The 22,599-nt window shown below is 39.9% G+C and overlaps 1 protein-coding gene across 1 annotated transcript; it reads right to left on the bottom strand.

Moving 5' to 3' along the window:
* Positions 1 to 21,529, bottom strand: LOC139701105 (uncharacterized). Its single transcript, XM_071599681.1, has 10 exons — positions 21,426 to 21,529; positions 17,531 to 18,369; positions 16,555 to 16,783; positions 15,006 to 15,225; positions 12,682 to 12,975; positions 9,415 to 9,488; positions 4,976 to 5,808; positions 4,056 to 4,284; positions 1,190 to 1,409; positions 1 to 448 (listed from the first exon to the last, which is right to left on the bottom strand). Exons 2-10 carry the CDS (start codon positions 18,365 to 18,367, stop codon positions 154 to 156), a joined length of 3,231 nt encoding a protein of 1,076 aa, XP_071455782.1. The 5' UTR covers positions 18,368 to 18,369; positions 21,426 to 21,529; the 3' UTR covers positions 1 to 153.
* Between the last annotated feature and the right edge of the window lie 1,070 nt (positions 21,530 to 22,599).

Raw genomic sequence — 22,599 nt, 5'->3', positions numbered from 1 at the left:
TTATTTTTATTTTCCGCGTAAAAAAGTGAAAATTACAATCGGCACAAAAATAATAGATTCGTAAACATTTATTAAAAATAAATTGCACACATTTGTTACATAATAATATCAGAAAAGCGGAATAACTTTGGCAAAAAGAGATTTTGAAGAAAATCATTGAGTCTTTTTCGTTGAGATCGTTTTCTTTCCTTTGGACGCGCACATTTTCTTGAACATCTTCGTCGCAATTAGGGCAACTATTGACGTAACAATCGATGGAATTACGACGAGCACAAGGAGGACGTCAAGCATGCAGATCTGGTACCACTGGAGGTAAAAGGCAGCCGGCTTTAGGTGCTTGGCTCCATTGTGTCTAATGACGTACTCTATCCAATAGACGGCTCTCTCCAATGGATCGTCCCTCTGATCCGTCACTATGGACTGTATCCTCTTCATGTTGTCGGAATAGCTGAGGATTTAATCATAAAACAGCATGAGTTAGAGGGTAGTATGGCATGAAGGGTTCGAGTATAATGTACGCATGTACCTATTCTTTTATTTTTTTAATTTTCCACTCGACTCATGACACTAATGGAGCTAGAGATTAATGAGTGGGTAGTACGTGAAGCTACCAGGCGTAGTATTCGCTGGACCACCCTATGAAAAAGTAGTTTCGAAAAGAAAGTCTACCTACATTATGAGAATGGTCGGGAAAGGAAAACTGTAAAATGTAACTCAGTTAAGTTCAATATTAACTGGGTTAAGTAAAAATTTAAATAAGTTGTGTCCAATTAATTTGAATTAAGTTGGAAATATTAAATTTTTAGTGAATCCTCAAGTGGATTTAGCGGTAATATTTTTACTCCCGTGAAAAATCGTGTCAAAAACCTTGTCCATTTCTCAAAGGAAAATCAAATCATTATAGAAACTGACGAGTATTTATTTTTTCTCGATAAGGGGAGGAGGATATTGTTTAAAGTCTTCTTGTACCCTCTTATTTTCCCTCTCATTGGTACCAAGATGAAATAATTCTAATAAGGTTCCCGTATGTTTATAACAAATTCATTTTCAACTTGTCTGGATCTGCCGTGATGTAATTTATAATATAATAATCGCACTATTTTTCAGAATGAACCGAAATATAAAGTGATGAATTAATAATGTAAATATCAAACTCTTTAATTGAACGTATTAAAACTCTACCACTTACGTCACGTTCTCCAAAACATGTTTAATGGCGTTGAGGATGTTGATTGAAGTTAAATTTTTTGGATCAAGTCTCACACCTACGTGAAGGTCAACTACATTTTTCATATTCGACTCCTGATCTCCGTAGTACGGGATCCCAATAACGGGGACACCTCTGCTTGCCGCCTCCTGGAAACTCAATAGTCCTCCATGAGTGATGAATAACTTCACACTCGGATGGGCTGAAAATATTGACAATTAATCAATACAATCAATGGTTAGTGAATATCAACAATGATCAATAGTGAAGGGATTCCACACCTATTAGTATTTAGAGTTTCGGAATTTTTAATTCTAAAATTAATTATCTACTAAGAAAAAGAAATGCTGGTTAAATATGGTATAATCTTACAAACAGGGAACCTAGGCGTTTCATCAGCATTTGACTTCGGTTCTAGAGTGACTTTGGCCTAACAAAGGAAAAGAAATGGCAGTGAGGTTTTCTGGTACTTTGTTGCACAGAATAATTTTGGGTTCAAAAATACAACTTCTTTCTATTTGAACAATTTAATGATTCTCTAGATGTGGAGTATGGTGTACTCACCTACTTCGCTGCAGTTTAGCTCAAATTCAAAGACGTGAATTATGGGCTAGCCCTAATGGAAAAATATTCATTTCTTGCTCGATAATTTTCCGTCAAAAAATTACAAAATTTTGTCATATTTTCAGGTAATGCCCCTTCCACCATCGTTAAACTTACACTTATTTTGCGGGCTTTTGTCCAAGTGAGATTTAATTCTTTTTCCACCCTACTCACGGTTACACAAGGGAAAAAAGGTCTGATGGAAGCAATGGAATATATTCAGTATAGACTTTTTTGATTTAATAAATAACACCGTCCATGATTAAGTCTGGGGGTTTTTTCTCCGAGATGACCAGATCGTTCTTAGGTGTGCGATTTTAGTTTTGTTTCAATTATTTCTTAGCGATTAATACCAATCCATTTGTAAAATATCGGAGGTGGAATTGCACCATTACATCAAGAACTGTGTGTTAGATAATCCATCAGAGGAAGAACAAGTCAGAATGAATCGATGTCGATGGAATGTTTTTAAATGTGTGCACCGATACAGCTATTATTACTTACACGTCAGTTGATCTAGTTATATACTATGAAAATGAGCCATAATTTTTTTAGGTCTAAATGGGTAGCATTATAGTTATTAAGGTAAGTTTTATGGTTTTTGGTCTATAGCAAACGGTGATGATGTTTAAACGTCAGCTTCAACCTCGACTGTGGCACATTTTGCATGTCTACGAATGCTCCCAGCGTTGCGGCAATACGTTGATCATCTAATTATTTTGAACCATCTAACATTCACGGTAAAACTATGAGCTCCGGCCTCTTAATTGGTTAAAGCGTGCGGACGTAAATCGAGGGTGCCCGACTTTGAAACACTTCCTTGAGGAATGATTTTTGCCATGTGAAATACTACTTTTCAAATCATCAAACTTAGTTTTAATTAAAAAAATTTTCGGCGTATTTCTTCCAGCACCGGTATGGATGTGAATTGTGCTACAGCGAAAATGGGTGTGGATATATTAATTTATTTGAATTATTTCATTTATCGCCCACAGTGAATAGGATGTCCTCGTAATAACACGAAGAGACTTAGTTTTGTCCGGTAAATTTGATCTTGCCAGCCGATGCAGTCAGATTAGTTTGCGAAAATTATTCGAAGTTGTTGGTTTTGTTTCATTAAATTGATTTCACCATCTCGATACTTTTTTGCCGGATACCTCCTACGTTCCACAAGACGTTTAATCAAAAAGTTTAACTTTCCTTATGAACCGAACATTTTTCCATGGAAATGATCAACATACGAGGGTGGTTCAATAAGTACCCGTGTTTGACGACAAAGGGCGTTCCTGAGGGAAGTTTATATTATCATCGTGTGCTGCCATCTATCAAACGACGGTGAAACAAATTTCAGACTGATTCAAAGGTTAGTTTGGATTTGGCAGCAATTCGAGTAAGACGTGTTTCGTGATTTTCGCTTTAATGGAAAAAGAGCAGTATCGTTCGGTAATTCGCTTTTTGTTTTTGGATGGGAAAAATGCAAGGAGATAAAAGCAAAGTTGGGTGCTGTTTATGGGGACACTTCGCCATCGATGACCACAGTGAGATATTGGTTCAACGAATTTAAACGTGGGCGAACATCTGTTTTTGATGAGGAGCGACCAGGACGCCCGGCAGACGTGGTTACTGAGGAAATTATTCAAAAAGTCCACGCCATGATTCTCGCTGATCGACGAACGAAAGTGCCCAAAGTAGCAGAGGCCGTGGGTGTGTCGAACGGAACGGCAATTAATATTTTACATGATAAGTTGGCGATGAATAAATTGTCGGCCCGAAGGGTGCCGCGATTGCTCACGGTGGACAACAAACTGATTCGGCTGTCAACTTCGAAAACTGCATGAACTACGTTATGAATTGCTGCCACTCCCCCCGTATTCACCCGATCTGGCTCCCAGCAACTTTTTCTTATTCCCTAACATAAAGAAATGGCTCGCGGAAAAACAATTTAGTTCAAACGAGGAAGTTATCGCCGAGACAGAGGCGTATTTTGGAGAGTTCGACAAATCCTATTTTTTGGAGGGGTTAAAATATGGCCGGAACGTTGGGAAAAGTGTATCTATCTATAAGGGAACTATGTTGAAAATAAAAAAAAATGTTTTTGAAGAAATGGTTTCTTCATTTCTAACACGAGTACTTATTGAACCGCCCTCTTACAGTACCTGTAATGAAGCGTTATTCTAGGTGTAGAGACAGCTGGAAAGTACTTGACAAAAACTGACCACGAATCACTTCCAGGGGGGGTACTCACCAAGGACATCCTGCTGAGGTAGCCATTTCTCGGGCCTTACGTTCTTTGGTTGTCCCGGGATGGGTCTCTCCCCTTCCCATTTCCAGAGAACTCTTTGCTTCACTTGCGAGAATGCAGAAATGAAAGCGTCTACTGTCTGTTTTGGAAATTCTGAACTCTTCAAGACAGAACCCAGACTGAAGTAAATGACTCCATCTTTGCCGGCTCCGTCGAGGAAGCTCTTAAGGTCCTATGGGGCATCGAGAGAAAGTTAATGTCATCAAATTCATAAAATAAAGAATAAAAAACCATTTTCAAATGGAACGGTTGCTCATATTTACGGCGAATTGCTTCATTACTTTTTTAGAAACATTTGAACAAAGTAGATAAATCATCCGGTTGTTTAATCATGGCATAATGTAATCGGTTAATGACATTTTTTTAATTAAAAAATCTGATGTTTTAAGATAGATGTTTGCTCGAAGGTTATTTACTCATGTGGTGTTAATCATTATTTCGTGAAGTTAAGCGAAAATGAAAAACGATACCCGCTCGCTATTTCCTTCAGGTTTGTTGCAAATTTTTGCTATGCAGACATAGTCCAATAATGTTTATCAGTCAATTACCACTCTCCAATACCACGGTCTTTCCTAAATTGCAATGGGCCCAATGCTGTATAGTCCCACATACTATGGGAACAGATGTCAAAGGGACTTGTCAAGAGATATACACCAGAACCGCTGGATGAAATCGAAAATATGTCTTCTTTTTTTATGATAAGCTGTATGATATGCAATATCTTAGTTTTGTCCAAAACATTCATAAGCACAGAGTAACTTTTATTAAATATGAATTCACTGTTAATAATATTTATAGCATAATTAGATTTCCGCATAATGAAGATAATGGTATAGGTATTTGGTACATATATTGGTCCTCACCTTTGGTAAATCCTTTGGTGGCTTGATGTGCAGACCTCCAGCTTCAATCAGGCACGGGACGGTCGGGCGAGCCTGACTCAACGAAAAGTGGCTGTTGAGCACAGCGAGGCTGACGTGCTCCTCCAATTCGGAGATTGACGGTGTATCCTCCCCAAAAACCGCCCGCATCTCCTTTTCCATTGTCGCCTGGACGTAATATTTATAAAAGAGTGAAAATCCGACGACCGCGAGCGTGTTCATGACCCTTTCCTTGAAGTTCATCCGATCGCTGTAAGCCATGAGTGACTCGGAGTAGTAAGAGGGAAGCATAACGTTTCCGACGGCACTGTACGTGGAGGGCATCGGGCCACCAGGTGAGATGAGAACCATAGGGATTTTGTACACGTGAGCGAAGGCATAGTAGCACTCGTTGAAGAAATTGCTGAGGATGATCAGATCAAATTTCTTCTCCCCTCCAGGCTTGACCAATTCATTCACTTCTTTGTCCATCATCACTCGGCAGATGTCCTCAACGAATCCTTTCAAGTTTTTCAGCAGTTCAAGAGGTCCTAGCTCATTAGTGAGATTGAACGCCAAACGATGGGCCACTAGCTTATGGACGTCAATTTGGCGGTAGTTGGTAGGAGGTGAATCTATGGGTTGGGAAGTGACCACTGTGAAATGGTGTCCTTTTTGGGCGAGTGCCCTGGTAATGGTGCTGTACACATTATTGTGGCTTCTGCTGGCTAATGGGAACAAGGCGAGGATATTGGCAGCCTGCGTGGTATCGGCTTGTAGTAGAATGGACACGAGGACCAAAGCACAGATGCTCATACAAATCTTGCGTCCCATTTCTGTAATCAAACCATATTTACGGAAAATTAAAATATTGTCATATAAGATTGTCATGCTTGAACCGTTGAAAGTTTTACAACAAAAACCTAAAATATTCCTGCAACTTTTTGAGTAACTTTTTCCGTATAAGGTAACCAAAATTTATTCACATAAGTACTGGCTCTATTGATATCGTAGCTAACTATCACTCCTTCCATAATTCCATCTATCTCGCACATCCATAAAATATCTATATTCCCTCTCTCCATTTCATGCTTTATATTTTCTCATTTCCCTATTCAAAGCTTTCAATTTCGTCATAGCTTTCAAATTTTTAATTCTAACTACTATGATCCTCTCCTTGGTCTTCAGCTGTCGAGTAGTAGTAGTAGTATTTAGGGGAGGCGACCGACAGCTGAGGTCATTTGCGCCATAGGGGATGGAGAGGAAAGGATGAAGGGTGGAGAGAAACCCGGCGTCGGCATTAGCCTACTCTTGTCGAAAGGCGCCAAGGGGTCCGCATCTTAACGTCCCATCCGACGGACGACGTACTCACTCAAAGTGCCCTCTACAAAGCACCTCAAGTAGGGATCGAGTTACTTCTGAAAAATAATTTGAACCCGGGCCCGGGTTCAAATCCCGGGCCCTCTGGGTGGGAAGCCAGTACGTTAGCCCCCGCACCATCTCGATCCCCATTGATATTGTTTTACAAGGATAATAAATATGGCGAAAACATCCATTGTTCGGTGAAACATTCATACTCGGCAAAAATAATTCAGGATGAAGCGCAAAAGACTTTAGTCGTTGTCCAAAGTCTACTCCGGTTGATGTCTTCTGCAGTCTCATGATTCTAATAATCCTAATCTAATGATAAACGCTGACGTGAGAAAAAATTTTCTGTACTATTCAAGGTGTTAGGAAAATTGCCCGGCAAACTTTTAGAGCTAATCGAGTATTCCACGTAAATAGAGCTATTAACAACGTTATACTTTTGTTTAAATTAACCGAAAAATTAGATCATATGCTGAATGGGATAATTACCCTCCGTAGCGTGAACTTTGGAGACACTTGCCGATTGTTTTTCATCGAACGCCCTGTAATACTCTGGAAAGTTAACTTCGGAGCTCACATTTGGAAAGGGATTGGTTATAACAGAGTTGGTGACGCATCACTGTGGCGTAGTGCATTACTGACAAAGACCACTACTTTATTAGGATTTCCTTTTAGGATTAAAGTTTGGCGCCACTTGGAACCGAAAGCTTAAGGTCACACATTTGCTTTACTTCAATGGCGTGAATCTTAACATTCTTGTGCAAAATAACTCCCTTGTTACCATGGAAATCGCACACAGCGGTCGTGAGGGATTGATTGCGGAACTAATTAGCAATACTTATACATACCAGGAGAGAGTAAGTATGACGAGTGATTGAAAATATATGATATTTGCTGAAGGAAATGAATCATCGGATCGTGGACGAAGGGGCGCATGAATAACTTGGTCTTCCTGAATGTCAAAAGTAAGAGATGAAGGAGACGAAGTAGAATCTTCCCTATATGCAAACGGTTTCTGCCGAATCTGGAGTTCTGAGATATTTCACAAGTATACTCGTAAAATCCTTTCCTCAGACATGTTCGCAATTCCATCTCTTTACTTCTTAAGTTGAAATAAATGGAGAGACTATGTCCAACTTCCACTGTTGACGAGGAAAACTGCTGCTATAAAGATGACACTTCACTCTGAATCTTCAGTCGCATTATTCAGTGGAACTTTCTTTTCTCGTGCGATTTGGGATCACAAAAAAAACAAAGTTAAACAATGGGAAAACTGCGACCGATGAGCCTAGCTGCGAACCACTAACCTCGAGCACTTAACCATTCAGGTACTAAAGACTGGTCATCTAGCACTCCCTGCCACACACCTCCTAGGAATCTTGCAATTTACGGCGAAGATGTAGAAGATTTGGTAGGTACGAGGACTGTTCAAAAAGTATCGTGACTTTTGTGTTTTTTCAAAAATTATTTATTTACTCATGGATATCTACAGGTATTTTGTCCCCATCAAAGTAATCCCCATTGGATATTATACACTTGTGCCAATGTTTTTTCCAATCCTCGAAGCACTTTAAAAATCATTTTGGTGACCTTGTTCAGCTCCTCCTTAGATGCAGTCTTTATCTCGTCAATCGTAGCGTTGTCATTTCATGGGCCTCTTCAGTTTCGGGAACAAGAAAAAGTCACTGGGAGCCAGATCTGGGGAATACGGTGGCTGCGGCATCATTAGTGCGTTGTTTTTGGCCAAAAATTCGCGCATAAGTAATGTGTGGGCAGGGGCGTTGTCATGGTGCGAAAGCCAATTTTGTTCTTCCACAAATCCGGGCGTTTGTGGTGGATTGCTTCGCGCAAATTGCGCATAACTTGCAGGTAATATTCCTTATTTACCGTTCTACTCTGAAACTGAACTATTTATTCTTTTCTAGTCTAATATTCCTCTAATATATCCTCAGCCCCAAAACATTCTTTTCCTTGAAATTAAATTTTTAACACTTCGCTTTTCCACATAAAAATATTTCCAAAAATTCCAAAAAAATTTTTTTAACGTGGGAAAGCGAAGTGTTTTAAATTTAATTTCAATCTGAAGAATTTCCACCAAGTGACGCCAGAAACTGTTTTATTTATTCTGCTTACTTCATCAATCAGCGCTTCATTCGTCCTCAAATTCCCGAAGCACTCTCCTATGGTACCAAAAATTCCGCGGGATAAGGGAGACTCAACCTCTTTCTAAAATTCTTTTCCGATTTCCTGCAGCCTGCTTCTAACCACAGTATTATCTCTCTCCATTCCCTTCTTCCTAATGCAAATCATTCCTTCAGACCACTCCGACCATCTCCAGCGTGATTTTTTTAGTCCACAACTCCAGGTTGAATAGAAAAGGGATGCCCAGGAGAAAGGGCCCATTATAGTATTACACGCTTTCCGAACTTTGGTACCTATGCCACATAATCAAGCTCATTACTCTCAGAGGAAAGATCAGGGGAATTAATTTCCAGTGAAATCGCGTGGATCTCTACAAGCAGTTCAAAAGTGGTTGCACTTGCATCTTACAATACAGCAGACAGTGCCCCTCCTCGGTCTGCTCCGCGCGCATGGTCCTTCTGCAGGATTACCATCTCTTCGGCGACGTCAGTCGCTGCAACGCAAACAAATTAAATCGTCTCCCTAGTCTCTTCTGGGCATTACGACGGCAATGACACCCCGCGATTTTCGAAGAGAAGGAACATGTGCTCAAAGTAAATGAGCAGTGATTATTTTAAGTCTAATCAATTGGCTAGAGAATCTGATATAACAATCAGCAATAAGGGAGTTGATAACGAAGAATGGTTGATAGAGAGAAAACAGGAATATCAATGGTTAAGCCACTGGCCGTGTTCTAGACTCTAGCTTACAAATAGTGGTTCTGGCCTTTCTTGGCTCTGAGCCACTGCTCCTAAGCATTCTCTGTGTGTGGATGGAGAAGGAATGCAAGGTTGTGTATTTGAAGCGTGGCTGTGGCTTTTAATTCGTTGATCCAGTCTCCAGGTCAAAGGAAGAACTTGAAATAACTTATCGCGTTGATTGACTGAACCAACGGATGGTTCTAGGATCGACACCCAACGTCAGCATCCCCTGCTTCCCCCCCCCTCTCTGTTCACCATCTTCACGACTGGCGCATCAAACATGACAGTTTAATAGCAAAGAATCACTTACGCACTTGGATAATTGAACCGACTTCCCTTAAAATGATATTAGCATCACGTACCTGTTAGTAGCTGTCAGTTGTTCTCTTATCGTTTGTTCCAGCCGTAGCACAACAGGAACTAAATTCACTCCGCCTCCTTCCCGAGTTCCTAGGCAAGGTTATGAGGAGTGAGAATTGTGTGTCGAAAGAGTGAATGAAGAGCGCTGCGTGATGCCCAGAATCGCTCCTTCCTCGTCTGTCCTTGAGCGCCATAGCGCCTCTCTTGGCTTCGGGCAAACAGTGGACTCACTCGGGCAAACATTATGGTACGAAGCCCGGAATCACATGACGAAAGGGTAGCTGTGGAGACCATTTTCCGATCGCTCTATTGATAAACACGATCAAATATGAACATTAGCAAGTATTTTATAATAAAATGTCAATAATAGAGGAGTCGAGTTGCATATTCCGTGACCTCTCCTTAAGCATCGTGAAACTCACCGTAAGTAGACGTGTTTTCGTGGGAGAAAAAATTATAAATCTAAATTATTGAGTCGCTGAAAGTGTTCATTCCAGAATGACATTCATTATATCTATCAACTCTATAGTCTCGCTGTGAGCACAAATTCTTTAGAGAGCGCAAATTATCAGGAAGAGGAAAATTGATGGCTTTGTAGTCAAAAACTACAATTCATCTTGTTCATAAAATTCATTAGAAATGTAAGTTTCAAAATATTATCAGCATACTGATTATATCATATTTTCAGCAGAAAATCTTAGCAGAAATGTACTAAGGATTCGTCATTGAGTTCTCCAACCTGGAGATGCCCAAACCTGTATAATAACAAAGATATATATATCTGTGACGATTTTATGTTAATTTTCTGAGATTCCTAATTTCTCCAACCACCTGGGCAATACAAATTACTTGCTCAATTTCTCAAATCATTGTTCTACATAGTTTAGCAATTTTCTGTAGCGGTCGGAAAGTTTTGCTTGCTGTCAGGTAAAAGAACACCTCGATATTTTCACAGTGTATCTGACTCCTATGTTTTAAGCGAAGCCGACAGTCTTTATAATTTGCTGATGGATAAAGGTGGACGATTGTTCAAAAGAATTTAAAAACTGAGTACGAAAAATGACCCATAATAATTTATCCTGTACTTCAATTGGAAGAAATCGGATCAAACTGCATTAAGTGTATAGAGATCTAAGGTTATTTATCATTCCATTGTAATGCCAAGAATATTACGATGTAATCATTATAAGTTAAAATTGATCAAGCTGCTCAATGCATTTCGTTACGGTATCATTACAATTGGGTTATTATTTTCGGTATTATTCCATGTAGAGAGGTTGTTAAAACTAGTGTAAGTTATACTGAACTTTTGAGGCACTTTATATTCACCAATATCTTTTTAAGCTTCAGCTGTATTTTATATCCTCCTCCTGGTATTCTTAATTCCTATCATATTCTCCATTTTCTTCTGCTCTTACCTGGATTCTGGTTATCAGATTCATGTCTTCTTCATAATTTCCGTTTTTCTGACTGCATTCTGCTCATAATGTCCTTACTGCTGCGCTCATTTTCAACCAATCTCATGGCCTATTCCATCTGCTCTGATGACGGCTAGGGCTTAAAATTTTTGTCGGATAAGCTTTCGTGAGAATCTAAAACCAACCTTAATTGATGGAATACCGCAAATTATAATACGCAGTTTTGTATATAAACGATTACTTCTATTCATTTCTTTACTTTTAAGGGTTTCTTTATATTATCCTGATAAGTTGTAATTCTTTTATTCAATAAAACCAATAAAAAGGAAACATCACCTTATATATTGCCTACGCTGTATTCTGTACGAAACAACAACTAGCCCTTTGAAGAAACAATTCATAAAACAGTATGCATAGGGATAGCGCGAAACCTCTCGCTTTGACGGATAAACGCGTCGATTGGCGTTCATAGTAGTAGTAGTATTGAGGGGAGGCGACCGACAGCTGAGGTCATTTGCGCCATAGGGGATGGATAGGAAAGGATGAAGGGTGGAGAGAAACCCGGCGTCGGCATTAGCCTACTCTTTACGAAAGGCGCCAAGGGGTCCGCAGCTTAACGTCCCATCCGACGGACAGTGTACTCACTCAAAGTGCCCTCCACAAAGCACCTCAAGTAGGGATCGAGATACCTCTAAAAAATATTCAACACCGCCGGGATTGGAACCCGGGCCCTCTGGGTGGGAAGCCCGTACGTAGCCCCCGCACCATCTCGATCCCCTTGGCGTTCATTTCGACCAAAACTTAACACCATTTTTCTAAGTAATTATGAAAATACGCAACGATCAAGGGACATTCCACTGATTATTTATTAACCTTGAGTTGTAGGATGGCTTGCGGAATAATAGGCTCTTTGGAATATCCTGGTGTTTTAAGGAGTTAATTTTTTTTAAACTCCACATAGTCTAATTGAGGAAAATTTGTTGGGATAAAAAACAGATAAAGAGTGAGATGAGTGTTTTGTTCGTATGCCAACAAAAGTACGTTTTCTGTTCCTCTACGTATATTAACAAAAAGGATAAAGGAGTCACATGAGATAATACTGTAAAAAAAACGTCCACTTCTGGTTTATTTGAGTGTGTCTTAATGTTACGACACTTTGCATGTTATTCTAAATTCCTACCGTTTTCCTATACCTTATAATAGTAGCTTTTCATGTAAAACGATTTCGTCATCAGAATAAGTCACAATTGGGTTAATTGCTAAGGTCACATCGTTTCATATAACTTCGGCGACCATTAATATGGATAATTATCACTTAAAACTTGTGTGCGTTCTAGTATGCTTAATCGGAATTGAACAGTTGAAATTGCGCGTTCAGTTTTTTTTCCAAGTAGATCAGTATCAGATGAGTTCAGTATTTTTATTCCAATATATTTCTTTACCAATGAACACTGTCCCGTGATGCTGTTCACCACTCCCTAATGCAACTGTAATCAACAATCTCGCGAGGTACCAAATTCCTCAGGGTTTTGACTATTCGATGAGCTGCGAAAATAAAATAAAATTGGAATAGGTTATTGTAAATATTTATTGAAATTGACCTAAAATTGTGGAGTGATGGAAAATAATGTACAAGCTGGAAACGCTAAGAAAGTTTCCTTAAAATGAAAATGAGGGACATTATCGATTCTTTTTCTTGGGATTAGTCATCTTTCTTCTAGAGTTGCACAATTTCTTGGTAGCTTTGAAACAGGCAAAGGCGATTCCCAAGCTAATCAATGATGGTATCACGACGAGAACGAGGAGAACGTCAAGCATGCAGATCTGGTACCACTGGAGGTAGAAGGCGGCCGGTTTGAGGTGCTTCGCCCCCTTATGTCTGATAACGTACTCTATCCAATAGATTGCCCTCTCCAGTGGGTCGTCCTTCTGGTCCGTCACTATGGCCTGCAACCGCTTCATGTTCTCGGAATAACTGCGGAAGGCAATAGATTAATTGTAACATGAAAAACGTTACACCGACTATTTAAATAAATAATATATTGGCTCATTAAACCATAATAGTTGTCAAAACTCTTCCCGCGAGACCGCATGGGAATTCTATTAGAGAATGTAGTGCTCGTTACAGTATGCTGACTCTGCTTTGTTAGTTTTCAAGTCTCCCCTTCCATCCCTTGTCTCCCTCTGTGGGGGGGCGGAACCTCCCACTGCCTGCAGGCTTTTGTCACATTCCCTACCTGTGTCCTTGGGGGCGGAGACCATTGTATGTTGCATGTCCATGTGGTAGTGGAATTTCGCCTCCTTACTTTTCCAATTCTAGTTAGCACGTTATTGGATACATTTGTACTATATTCTAAGGTGCATGTGTTTTTCAGTTGATAGTATATATATTTACATACATGTTTGTGTTAATGTTAAAAACGCCTTTGTATGAATGTATACGCCACTTTGGGTTCAGGATAGAATAAATATGTTCATTTTGCATGTGGTTTTATTGTCTTTTACGGGTGGTGACCCCCGCCACACTTCCTTGCGTCGGCTTGAGGGATATTATGTAGATGTACTATTTGGGGGAACAATATTGACAAAGGAGTGGAAAAATTTTAACTTTCAAACGCCCTCATATTTACTGTGAACACTCAACATAGATAGTATGTATACATTTATATCTGGGTGCTTTATTTAAAAATAATTAGACTTAAGAATCAAGAAAATCCTCAAAAAACCTTGTTTTACGTTTGATTTTATCTGACACGACTATTCTCCTGTCCAAAGCTAAGTAAGGTAGTTGAAGTACATTTTGTTTTGTTTTAGAATTTGTATTATTTTAAGATTTGGACTAAATATACGGAAAGTCCGACCTTTCCTTTCACTCTGATTGTGTGTGTGTGTGTGTGTGTGTGTGTGTGTTTGTATTTTAAGGTTTCTATTTTTTCCGATCCTTATATTTTCCATACCCTCAAATATTTGTTTTGATGCATTAAAAATGGAATTGAATATTATTATTTTGAATTTTTTTAATTACCCTATATGTACCATATTTATAGACCGTGGCAAGCATTGCTGAGTGAATTGGAAATCCAGTGCGAAAGATACGGGATGAGAATCAATATAAATGAAACGAAGGTTATGCGATTCTCCAGAAAGAAAAAGGCTATGCTAAACATTAAAATAGGAGGGCAAAAAATAGAGCGGGTAGAACAGTTCACGTATCTCGTAAGTCTTTTGGAGCAACATGGTCAAAGTAGTAGGGACGTAAGGAGAGGAACTGCGCTAGGCTTACTATGAAGTACTCATTCTCACGTTTCAAAGACCGTTCCGTATTAAGGCCTTAGCAATCATATCGTTTCATCTTCACTTAGCGAGCTGTTCATCAATTCTCTTTATTTTTTTGTATTTTTTTAGTACCTTACAATCCACCGCTAGGGTGTGTGGCAGGGGTTGGATACACCTCAGGCTAATTTTGATCCGAATATTTTTATCACTACGACGGTCGGACAATGTTATTCTGATCCCTTATCGTTCGTGGAAAAAATGACATCTTAAATCTATCTGTTCTACCCCTAATCTTTTTAATTTTATTGGCATTATCTCGCCTACCGCAGTACAATGGGGGTAATGATACATTGTCAAAATCACTGCGAAGGAAACATCCCTCCAATTTATGCAAGAGATTCAATCTGTAATTTAGCCTTCGCTCCATCATCGATTCCCAGCCTAGCTGCTTCGGATACGCTACTAAGTTTATCAAAACAAAGTTTCACAAATCTAGCCCCTAGTTTGCATCTAGTTTGATACCCTATATAGCGAAAATTTAGCTTTTACCGCACTGTGGTCAATAATCTCTTTTATAGTTTATATAGCTAAGACTTTGTCGTCGGTCAAGTAAAGTGACAGTAATTAAACTAGGAAATCAAATTGATATTAGAAAAAACACATATTGTACATTTTTTTCGGTTACTTTCATTCGGTCTGCCATAATTAGTCAATATACCATGCTCTTACGTGGGGTCATCCAAGATTTCATTGACGGCATGGAGAATGTTGCTTGCGGTTAAATTTTCCGCGTCAAGTTGAACTCCCACTCCTAGATGACGGATCCTCATCATGTTCATCTCCTGGTCTCCGAAATGAGGGATTCCTATAATGGGCACGCCCCTGCTGGCCGCCTCCTGGAAACTCAGGAGTCCTCCGTGGGAGATGAACATTTTAACGTTCGGGTGCGCTGCAAAGGATGCAATTGAGACATGAATTTGTAACGTTCCAGGGTATTAGATAGTTAAAAATTCTAAACATTTTGAATATGAGACTACGATTTTTTTCTGTGATTATTTTAAGACGATTCTGCTTAGATTGTTACAAGCGTGTAAACAACGCTCCAGCAAATCGAATCTTCTTTCGGCACACATCAGAACTCAGCGTAATGATAATGCCCACGAGTATGTAACATGGAGAAATATACGTGACTATGGAAAACAATATTGTTCAACTAATTAGAAAAGTATTTAACATGGATAGCACTACATCTGTGCACTGCAAATTAGCATGTCTGCAATATTAATACTACATTGATCTGAAGGATAAATTAGGAAAAGCATTTTCATGTAAACCTTGATCTACGTTTCAATGCAACAATTTCAGAGTGTAAAAATCATTCGCCTTGACCGGGATTCGAACATGGATACCTCAATGTCCGGTTGAGTGCTTTAGCCAGTTAAGCTATGGTTTAATTTAATTTTTATTCGGTCTAGTATGCTACACTGCTAGGGTTTACAAGCTTTCGAGGCGTCCTCTTAAACCCCGAAATTTTGGGGGCTTTAAAGGAACAAGATGTTGTGACGAAATACCGTACATACAATATCACAGGCATTCGTAGTCGTGCGCGACGCGCCACAGTCCACGACGTTAAAGCCAACTTTTAAACACTTAGGCTTTTAAACACCTTGACAAATACCAAAGCAACTGCCGTAGGTGCCACAACTGTAACTTATGACGGAGTCATCCGCTAATATGCATTTCATGTCACATAATCTGACACCCTAAACCCTGAAATATACCCTTTTTCAATTCTGCATACTTCATTCCTTCCTTCATTCCGTCCAATTGCCTAAGCAACTGTCTGCGTTTTCCCTTCTATTACAGTAATAAATATATTATCGCTAATCGAATTGCTTGGCGTCCAATTTTCTTGCATAATTTTAATTTCCCCGAGCAATCCTGTCTCCTGCCTCACAATGTCTCTTTGTGCCTCTTGGTTAGATTTCCTGTTCGTCCATTTTAATTTCTACCTCCTTCTCCACACCCAAATAACCTCCAATCTACCTCTACTATCTTGACTCAATCACATAAATCCCGCGCCTTACAAGACTACATTCCATATCAAAGTTGTTAATGATCTTTTTCAATGCACTTCGCACGACGTAGTAAAAGAGCGTGTTTTTTCCTCCTCTAGCAGTTCACGTCCACATGACAAAGAGTTATACTCTACATACACAAGCTGTTCTTAGCCCCCCCTGCCAAGCGCGGGCTCTTGTGAAGACGTGAATGGACTTACCGAGGACGTCCTGCTGAGGGACCCACTTCTCGAGCCGTACGTTTATCGATTGCCCTGGAATGGGATTCTCCCCTTCCCATTTCCACAGGACTCTTTGTTTCACCCGGGAGAAGGCGTCGATCAGCTGATCCCTAGTCTCCTTCGGGAGACGGGAGCTCCTCAGGATGGAACCCAGGCTGAAGTAAATGACTCCGTCCTTGCTGGCCCCGTCCAAGAAGGCCTTGAGATCCTATTGGGAAGGACACGAAATCAACGCATCTTAAAGTGAACATATTCAAGTTCAAATCAAAACGGTGGTATCATTATTTGTTATTATATTTGGACGCTGAGAACACTTCAGTTGATAAACAAATTTTCAAGTAGCTTTTAGTACGGGTAGGAATATGATGTTCATGTTAGGCGGAATGAAGGGAGGGAGGAAGTATGCGGAATTGAAGAGGGGTTTATTGCAGAGTCAGATGTCAGGTTGTGTTTTTTTGGGAGAAGCAAAGAAATGGGGAAATTGTGTTCATCGAAACCCCGCTTTAAATGGTATGATACCAATAACCATAATAGTAGTCGTTTCACTATGATATATTATATTATACAAACTAAACAATTTCTTCTATCTATCGAAAGTAATAAATTGCAAATATGCATTTTATTTCTTTCAATAGATAGAAGCAATATCACAGAAAGTATATACATTTATTTTCACAATTGGAATAAGAAGAACGTTCAAAATGTGCTAAAATAGCATTAATTGCCAAAAATATATCCGTAAACATATGATACAATCACTATCTGCGTGAAATATAAAGACCTTGATAGTTTCATTAATTTTCTTCGGGTTAGTTTGACACGTAATGATATTCCACAAGACCCGGTGAAAATAAATTTGCATTAGCATCGAAATTTGCAAATTTTAATTGAAAGCAAATGTAATCCAGAGTGTTTCTAAAGCCGCTTGACGATCTGTTCACAAAGTTATTTTCACCTCGGGTAGCTCCTTCGGCGGCTTGATGTGCAACCCACCGGCTTCGATGAGGCACGGAACTAATGGCCGCGCTTGGTTGATGGAAAGGTGATTGTTAAGAACAGCAAGACTGACGTACTCCTCCAGTTCAGAGATGGACGGGGTATCTTCTCCGAATTCCCGACGCATGTTGTACTCCATCAGTGATTCCACGTAAAGTTTATTGAAGATCAAGGATACAAGATTGACAAACGTGTTGATGACTCTCTCCTTGAAATTCATTCGGTCGCTGTAACCCGTAATGGGGTCGGCGAAGTAAGATGGTAGCATAACGTTACCAACCGCGCTGTATGTGGGAGCCAATGGGCCAGAAGGTGATACTAGAACTATGGGTGCGTTGTATATTCTGGCGAAGGGATAGAGGCACTCCGAGAAGAAACTGCTCATTAAAATAAGGTCGTATTTAACTCCAACTCCGGGTTTAACTAAAGCTTTCACTTGTTCCTTTTGCATCATCACTCGACAAATCTTATCTATTAACCCATGAATTTCGACAAACATGTCATAGAGCCTCACTTTCCTCGTGGTATTAAATATGCTGAACTCGTGCGACACGATCTCGCTGACGTCGATCTGGTGGTAGTTGGGTGGAGGTGATTGGAGGGGTTGGGAAGTGACCACCGTGAAATGGTGTCCTTTTTGAACCAATGCATTGGTAATGCTTCCGTAAACATTTTTGTGGCTCCTACTGGCGAATGGGAACAGCCCAAGGATGTTGGCTGCACTCGTGGCTTCTCCTTGTAAGATAATTGTCAGGAGACTCAATATCCAGGCTTTCCGCCACATTTTTCGCTCCATTCCTGCAATTAAATTGAAGAGTAAATAATCAGTCCCCATTTTATGGCTGATAAAATTTTGCTTTGTTATTTAGTTAATTGGTTTTTGAATGGAAGTTGTCAGGGAATACATAAAGTCGGTTAGTTTTGCAGAAGATCAAGATATATTAATCCGGTCAGCCGAAGGGTTACGAGCATTTTCGAACGTATTGGAAAGTCAGGGCGATAGGCATGGGATGAGGATAAATGTAAACAAAGGTTATGGTTTTCGAAAAAGAGAAAGGTTGAGTTAAAAATCAAAATAGGAGTTCATAAACTAGATCAGGCGGAACTGATTGCGTACCTCGTAAGTACTTTAGACCGAAATTGTCAAAGTAATTGGGACATCAGAAGAAGAATTGGGTTAGGTTGGCAAAGAAGCTTTCCCAAGGAGGTTGCAGTTGGTGGTAGGGACGTTGAGCAAGGATGCTCAGAGAAGATTAGTGAACATATAGAGCGTGAACATGGTCATTGAGGCTGAATGTTAAGCGTAGATTGGGGGCTTTTAAAATGTGGGGGTAGAGAGGTATGGACTGTCTGGCTCTCCTTTTGTGTCATCACTGATTATGACTCATTTAAGTTATTGTGCCTATTAAAGATATTTTTTGTTCAGTACCTAAGAACTATTATCTTTTACATATAGGGTAGTGTGTGAGGTTCTCGAAATCATAACTAGATGTCAGTGCAAGCGCAGGGAGTTTCCCGCGTTGTAATAGAGAATCCTTTATGAGTGAACACGTGAAAACATCAGTGCTCTGGGAAGACTTCTGAGATGCACACGCTGCTCTATTATTATTTCCGTGTTGTGAGATGTGAACATGGAAAAAATTGAAATTCGGGCAATGATTAAGTACTTCGTAAAAAAATGTGTGAAAGCTAAGAAAATCCATGCCGACTTTCAGAACATTCTTGGGGACTCTCCCCCTTCATATTCCACTGTTGCCAAGTGGAAAAACGAGTTTAAGTTCGGTCAGGGCATCTTAGATGATGATCCGTGTAGTAGTTGGCCAACATGTGCCACAACCCCAGAAAATATTGCAAAATCGCATAAAATGATTTTGGAGGATCGCCGATTGAAAATGAGAGAAATAGCTGAAGCTGTAGAGATGTCATTTAAATGGGCAAGTCACATTTTAAGAGAGTAATTGGATAAGAGAAAATTATCCGATAGATGGTTCCGCGACTCTTGACGCAGGATCGCAAACGCATCAGAATGGAAATTTCCGGGTAATGTTGGAGACTTCTTATAAGCAACCAACAAGATTTTCTGCGCCGGTTTGTGACCACAGATGAATCCTGGGTCGACTGCTATTGAGCCCAGGGACAAAACAGCAAAGCAGTGGAAACAATTTGATCCGCCAACACCATAGAAAGCAAGGGCAATACCGTCGGCCGGAAAGGTGATGTCTACAGTTTTCTGGGATACGAAAGGGAATCTGCAGATAAATTCTCTTCCCATTGTACAAACAATTACTGGACAATACTACGCTAACATTCTGGACCAAATACAGCAAAATATACGCAATAAAAGCCAGGTTTTGCGAGGAAGAAAGTCATTTTTCATCAAGCCTATGTACGCCCACACAAGTCGATACCATGGCAAAAGTACATGAACCAAGATACGAATTGTCGCCGCAACCGCCTTATTCACCTGATTAGGCAACAATCAGATTTCCTTTTCTTCCCCAAGCTCAACATTTTCCTCTTAAAACAAAGAACTTACAGCCGAAGTATACTGCAGCTGCAGCTGTTATATATTGCAGCTCTGAAGGAATCTAATTTTCGAAATGGGATAAAGACCTTGGAACATCGCTGGACCAAGTGCACTAGTGTACAGGTATATGGAGACTACATTGAAAAATAAAAATTTTCTCTGACGTAAGTCGTTTATTTCTTTCTCTTCCATCCCGAGAAATTTTCTAGTTACCCTCGTATATATCACAAAAATACTCAGTTCGCCCTACATTATTTCCTTCTTCATTTCTTTTTAACTTCTGTCGGCCTCATACTGTCTGATAAGCCAATTGCTTCATCTACTCCGCTTACCCATTGTCCTCCCCTCTGTAACTTCCCTCAACATTCCTCCAACTTCTCAGTATTTCCTACGCTCAATTGTTTTTGCTTTTTTCGTACTTCTCCCAGCAGTATCCTCCATTCTTCCTCTGATTATGACTGTGAGGGGCTAATTTCCGTTGTTTGGCTATGCCATTGATGGCGAGTGTTATCTTATGGGCTTGGCACTTGAGAAAATTCGTGGAAGAAGTCGGTCCTTCGCTCCTGAACGAATACGGCGAGCTATTTTCCATGCTCCTCTGGTGGAGTGATAGAGTCTCGGTCACTCTTTTTCTGTTTGTTATATCCGTAATGTTTTATTATTATTATTAGGTAATCTACCGGTTAACGTAGGCTTTTGGATTGACACAGCTACCAAATAAATATTTTGTGACTCCTAACAAAACACCATTCAGCACCCAGTCTACACCAGGTCCCTCTTCATCTCTGAGTACTTCCTTCCTCCCTTCATCCCGTCCAACATCCCTATCCTGTTCCTTCCCTTTCCTCGTTTGCCTAACATTCTCCCCTCTATAACAGCCTTCAACATCCCACTGCCGATCAATAGCCCCTTGTTAATTGCATAATAAAGGTTTACTCACGACAATTCCATAGACCAACAGGTTTATACCCCCGACGCAGCCGCTTTAGCCATTGGGGAGATTTTGTCGCCACAACCTTGCGGGGAAGCTGTAACACGACACTCAGATAAAATGTCTTGCTTCGGTCTACTGAAGAAACACTGCACTTTCCGATTCTTTTACCGCAGCATTATGTTTTAAACCCCGAAAATTTTGGATGATTTCTTCGATCACATGGAACTAATGGCTGAAGGAGCGCAAGAGATAACATCGGTGAATTTCGAAATCATGAAAAACTACAATTCCCGCTCTTCCGATTTCACTTCTACTCTGAATTTTAAAGGAGTCACTGTCAGATTCAGCTGTCCCTTTGCGAGGAAAGGCTTGTTAGAAACAGCATATACATACGAGTATTGAATCCCAGCGGTAGACTGGTCAATTTGGTGAGAGAGAAGAAAGAGGCTGATGGACCTTTCTCAGAGATAGTAGCTTCAGAATACTACATCGCTTCTTCCCTCGTTTCTCACGATAAGACGACTAAGAGTAAGAACTCTTGCTATTAGTGTCGACTCCTTATCACTGTGGGATAAAGCTCACGTTCCTCCCCCCTAGCTCTCGTTTGTCCTTGTAAGCCTGTGATCATGCCAGTAGTCGCGAAAACATATAGATGCCGATTAATAGAGTTCAACGTTCATACTGTTTTCTTTGAGAGTAAACTTAGTGTATTTTTCCTGAGTGGAGGTTGGGATGCAACCTTTAAAAAAGCGTATAGAGCGTTGATAGTTGTTCCGTGTGATGGTTGGGGGTAATTTGTGAAAGGAAAACCATACTATTGTCATTTCAGTAGTTAAGATTAGTCTAATTAAAAAATAATAACATTAAAAATACCATAGTATTCATAATTATTCTATGTGTTAACGTACTATACTTCGCAGCGCATTCTAATCTACTTGACCTTCCGCGGTATATATTGATTAGAAATTGAAAATTCATTTTTTCATAGAACCGTAATTCCAGCATGAACTTCGCTTTCCTGCTATACAAAATTTTGAGTTTCGTTTTTTCTCTGGGGTTTTACCTGATCATGTCTGTTCATCATCATTCCCTTAGATAGCAGTCTTTCCCCAGAAATATGATAAAATCAAAGGTGGTTTTTGAACATTGGTCGGTAAGGAGCATTATATGGATTCAGGCTTAGCTGTTGAGGACGATCGCTGCAACATAAGAGATGAATTGGGCCTAATACTCAAATTATCACTTATGTTCTAGGATTGAGTTATAATGCTCAATCCTCGAAAGCCACTTTAGCACACTTCACTCTCTTGGTTGATCTCTTACACCTCCTCTGCTCCTCCAGGTATATTTCCGTATTTACTTATTATGAATGATATTACAAATCACAAATGACGACGAGGATTCTACCTTTCACTATCTTGAGTAGTTTGATTCTTTCATCAGTTTTCACATATTTAGCGCACCAATCCCATAGAATATACTTTAGGCCTGAGTTAATATTGTTCGTTTGCGTCTTTCTCATAGTCCACATGCCTTCTGGAAGCATCTTTCAAAAGTTCCTTTTCTC

This window comes from Hetaerina americana, unplaced genomic scaffold, assembly GCF_022747635.1.
Source record: "Hetaerina americana unplaced genomic scaffold, ioHetAmer1.1.p SCAF_11, whole genome shotgun sequence".
Taxonomy (NCBI): Eukaryota; Metazoa; Arthropoda; class Insecta; order Odonata; family Calopterygidae; genus Hetaerina; species Hetaerina americana.
The sequence above is the reverse complement of the archived record's forward strand: the minus strand, read 5'-3'. Positions and strand labels throughout refer to the sequence as shown.